The sequence below is a fragment of the Sinocyclocheilus anshuiensis genome, unplaced genomic scaffold (assembly GCF_001515605.1).
Source record: "Sinocyclocheilus anshuiensis isolate Anshui unplaced genomic scaffold, SAMN03320099.WGS_v1.1 scaffold1346, whole genome shotgun sequence".
Lineage (NCBI taxonomy): Eukaryota > Metazoa > Chordata > Actinopteri > Cypriniformes > Cyprinidae > Sinocyclocheilus > Sinocyclocheilus anshuiensis.
In genome coordinates this window covers 527,395-532,531 of record NW_015555726.1, presented here as the reverse complement: position 1 = coordinate 532,531, position 5,137 = coordinate 527,395, and the positions used below count along the sequence as shown (strand labels likewise).

Genomic DNA, 5,137 nt, shown 5'->3' with positions numbered 1-5,137 from the left:
AAATAAAAGTGGTGTCTATTTATTTTCAATTTATCTTTTTTTTTTAAATGATCATTTATTTATTATATTTTATTATGGCACTTAATCTTTCTCAACTCTGTTAATATATATAATGTTAATATATAATAAGACCTGCTGGAGAAAGGCATCTCTGCTCAGGGTCCCGCCGCTATGGCGGCACCCAAAAAGCCTCTTTCTCTACGTCTTCGTCCCAGCACTCCTCCAAACTCCCCATGCCCCTCCCCTGTGCCCTTCGACTCCCGATCCACCTCTTCGGACAACTTCTTGGCGTCCCGTCCCGCTGAGCTCTTCCTGCAAGATGTTTACGGGCTGAAACTTGGCCGTGCCCCGCGACCGGATCTCCTCAGCCCTGAACGATCCCCTCATGGGCAATCGATCAAACCCGACTGCCACGCCGTCAACCTCATGGAGCATCTCCGCAAACTAGGCTTGGATAAAAAAGTCCTCCAAGGGTCAGACGCCGAAGGCACACATCCACAGGAATCTGCCACCTTCCTAGCAACAGGAGGCGGCAGCTTATTGGATGGGCTTCGGCGAAATCAAAGTCTGCCTGCTATGGTTGGCCGCCGTAGCGCATCTGTCTCCAGTCCGTCCTTTCCTGTCCCGCCCCCTCACCCTACTCACCTCGCCCTTCCCACTCCACCATGGAGGAATCTAAACGAACCGCGCCGCACACGTAGACACGCCTCCCTTTCTCAGGCCCCGCCCCACTTGCATAATTCATAAGAATGTGGGCGTGGTCTCTGACCAACAGGAGTGACTTTATATCTATCCCTCATATCCTTGATTAAACCATCTGCTCCTTGGAAAAAGAGGCTGAAAGACATTTAAGGTTGTTTTTAAAGCACAAAAATGAAGTTAAAGTGTCTTGTTGCCATGTTTATGTAAAAATGAAGATTTTAAAGGCCTTGAAGCACTCAAGAGGAAACAGATTTCTAATCCCATTTTTCCCAGTCTAAATTTCTTTTTTCCTTTATTGTTCATTTATGTCTTTATCCTTTATTTAGTTTCCTTAACAAGTCATGGCACTTATTTTCTCTCCATTAACACGTGAGGCTGTGGAGCTGTGAAGTGGTGGATAGATCAGGAAGGGATATGTACGTGTCGAGGGTTGTTGAATGTTGAATCGATGGAAAGAAGTTAAAGGAATGCTATAAAGGACTGGAAATATGAGGGTTTCTGTAGGTTTAATGTGAATTTACTGTCACTTTGATTCACCCTAGTGAATCATATGAACAAGATTGAGGTGATGAACACGAACGAGAATGGAATATGGCAAGTGAAATGGATGGTCGCATCTCCACAGCTTCATTTTAGGGGTTTGTCTTAATTCACTCAGCAGTTCCTGAAAGTTTCTCTGTGTAGTTGTTCAGTCTGTCCTGCATTATAGATAGCTAAAGCCTTTTAGACATTTAGTAGAACATCTACCTGCCCATATTGTCTATTTTTTGCATCGTTACAGGTACAGATGAAAGGTCTAAGCAAGCATTTGTGTCCCTTAGTATGCTGGTGTATCTGGACATAAGCTCCTCTTATTTCTTTGCACTGAATCAACTGGTTATTGGGAAGTTTTGTCACAAAAGAGCAGACCTGGAGTGCTCAGGATATATTTGGGTTTGTAAAGGCACGTGTTCTGCTACATGTAACCTTGTTGAAATAATATTCAGGGACTGTGTATTTAAGGGAAATGAGTGATTTGTTCATATGTACAGTCAAAAGGCATCACTGCAGATTGTACTTTAAGTTTAGCTTAAGAGGATTCTGCAACTGAAACCTGAAGAGAAGGGAGTTTGCATTTACCCCTCTTAAATATAAAGCATAGAAATTGTATTTTAGTGAATACAGAAACCTTTCTAAAGTAGCCCTAAAGATGGTCAACCATTATATTACATGGTCTTGACACTTTGACCCCTGAATTAATTCCTTAAAGACACCGAATGTGCTTCCTTGTCATCTTCACTGATTTCCCTTCTTTCCTCATTTTATGCACTTTTCATTTTTAACCCACTAGAATTGTGTTTTTAGTAAATAGGCATTACGTGTGTTATCTAACAATAAGGTAAGAATAGAGTATGTTAATACATTTAACCTGAGACAGCTAATATTATTTACTAACCTTTCAGCTAAGAGTGGGATTTTAATATATTTCATGTTTTTGGTGGAGTTTGAGAAGGGACTCTAGTTTCATCTAGTTTCTGAATTGTCATTTTCTAAGCCAAAATGTATGTGGATGTGTTTGTTTTTGTGGTAAACGGACTTTTGTGCTTTGTAGTAAATGACATGATGACAGCACAACCATCAGTTTGGTTCAGAAACGGTTGCAGGAGTGACATTTAGTGAGCTTTTGTCAACTATGCCAAGAACACAAACAAATCTAAATGTGGTTCAAACTAAACTTGGTAAAATCAATCACATCATATCACCTCTTCAGAACAATACCAGCATGTTTGCTGCATTTATACATCACTAGCTTTCTCTCTGTTCCCAGCTGAAGTGTACTAAACGCATGACTTGATTTCTGTATCAAAGTGTCTTTATTTACATCCTGCTGTTGATGTCAATAAGCTCTCTGCTGCCATTGAGGTCAAAGGTCAATGCTTGAAGATGATGCCACAAGCTGTGACATCAAGCACCATGTGATTTCTTTTGTGCTGTTGACATGGTGTGTTTTCCTGTGTTTAGCTGTCAGAACCCTGTGTCAGCCGTGTATTGTTGGATTTTTTTATAATAAAACATGCAAATTCAACTTCGGTGTCCCTGGTATTTCATCCCGAGGAGTTTGATAACTATACACAGGAGCTAAAATGTTCTTTTTATTCAAGTTAATTTTAAGTGTACAAACAATTTTGGTATATTATACTGACAGTACAAATCATTATTATATTGCTTTACATTATTTTTTTCCCTTAAAGGATGGATAAACGGGTGTCTAGAAGAGAAAAATACATTTATTTTGCATTTTAAAAAATTAAACATCTCTTTCATTATCGTTCTTATTACGGTGAATAAACTATTTTATTTTTTTAGATTAAAAAAAAAACTGTCTTGCTGTACTGCCAATATTAAAATTATAATTGCATGATGAGAATTACAAACAAATATTGAGCAATAAGCTATGAAAGTGAAAATGTGCTGAATTTTAATAAAAATAAAACTGAAGCCAGAACAATTATTTTTAAGTATAATTTAATTACATATTTAAATTTATATTAATAATTATTTTAATACTTTATATTAGTAATGATTTGCCATAACCATACAATCCAAAAAAAGGGTGGGAAAAACATGTTCAATGGAAAGAATATATATATATTTTGCATAAAATAAATCATGTTTCAAACCATTTAAGAGATTTAAGGTATGCATTTGTATGGCAATTAAGCATAATTACATCTCACTTCTCATTACTATAATTAAAAAAATTATAATTATAATTTATTAGTTATATGAATAAAATATTTTACGGATTTAAAAAATGTCTAGACAGAATGATTAACATGGCTGTATTGCAGAAATGAAAATCATAATTATAAAATTGTACAAAAAATGCTGAATCTTGAAAAATTTCGGTCTTACCAATAGGCTTCATTTTCGTTATGCAAAATATAATTTATTATTTTTTCTTTGGATTTTTGGTGAAATATGACCTGCATATGTTTTTGTGAGATTCACTCAGTTCACAAGGGACAGATTTTAATGCTGTCTGACGCAGAGCTGAACTGCCCCATGGCAAAACCTAGCCCCACGCCGACCCCACAGCCCACCCCGAACGCAGTGTACAGCGATGCTGGGAACGACCATTGAAACGTGTGGAGAGGAACCAACTCATCATCCACGCTATAGAAAGTCAGAGTCCCTGCGGTCCTGTCCAGAAACACCCCGACACGAGGGCTGTAGGTCACAGGGATCTCCACCTTCTGATTGCCGTGCATGGCTGCGCAGCACATGTCTGACAGCTCCAAGCTCCATGATTGGCTGTTATACCCAAGCCCCGCCCTTGAATTTGCCCCTTTGCGGGGTATGGAACCACTGACCACACCCAGATAGGAGCCACGCCCCCTCCACTCCACCTCCCAGTAGCAGCGGTCGGAGGAGAGGGGGTGGAGACAGAGCACCTGCGTCCAGCCGTCGAAGCGCTGAGGGAGGTCAAGGTACAGCCGAGACGTCTGCTGAAGCGTGGCTACAGTGTCTCCATCAGACAGGACCAGACGCCGATGGGCTGTGTTTGGATCCAGGGTCAAATCACAAGCATCTAATGGGGAGAGAGAGAGAGATAAGAGAAAGAGACAGACAGAGAGATATAGATGAGAAAGTGAACTTGAAATAGAATGAAAAGAACAATACATGAGGAATAAACTCACATTGCAAGAACTCATCTTTGGTTCTGGGCTCTGGGGCCTGAATACTGTCAATGTTAATTTCTCTCACTATAAAAAAAAAAGAAGAAAATGTCAGACAAAAGAAACAGGCTGTAAGAAAATATGAAAACTTGCATATTTGAAAAAAAATTATGCTGTTTTGAAAAATAAAATGGACACATTTTAATAGGACATTAAAGTGACACTATTCTATTTCTGATTCATATGGTGGTGTAAAGTTCATTAGATAATCTTTCTATCCATCCACCATCCATCCATCATCCCAACCATGTATCCATCCATTTATCTATCCACACATCCATCCATCCATCCAACCATTTATCCATCCACCCATCCATCTGTCCATCCACCCATCCATCCGTCTATCCATCTACCATCCATCTATCCATCCACCCATCCACACATCCATCTACCATCCTTCTATCCATCTACCCATCCACCCACCCATCTACTCATCCACCCAACCATCTACCCATCCATCTATCCATCCACCCATCCATCTATCCATCTACCCATCCACCCATCCATCCACCCATCCAGCTACCCATCCATCCACCCATCCATCCACCCATCCATCTATCCATCTATCTATCCATCCACCCATCCATCTACCCATCCACCCATCCATCCACCCATCCACCCATCCATTTATCCATCCATTTATCCATCCATCCACCCATTCATCCGTCCGTCCATCAATCCACCCACCCACAGTTGTTCTAAAAATAGGCTTCATA

At 39.9% G+C, this 5,137-nt stretch overlaps 1 protein-coding gene and 1 pseudogene across 1 annotated transcript in view; one reads left to right on the top strand and one right to left on the bottom strand.

Annotated features, from left to right (window-relative positions):
* LOC107672648 (trafficking kinesin-binding protein 2-like) overlaps positions 1–2,915 on the top strand; it is a 22,723-nt gene extending 19,808 nt beyond the window's left edge. The window contains exon 18 of the mRNA XM_016465935.1: positions 131–2,915. Coding sequence (XP_016321421.1) covers positions 131–747 — 617 coding nt within the window. The 3' untranslated portion in view covers positions 748–2,915. The remainder of the gene's footprint in view (positions 1–130) is intronic.
* A 717-nt stretch (positions 2,916–3,632) lies between these two features.
* Positions 3,633–5,137, bottom strand: part of LOC107672660 (E3 ubiquitin/ISG15 ligase TRIM25-like) — a 10,810-nt pseudogene continuing 9,305 nt past the window's right edge.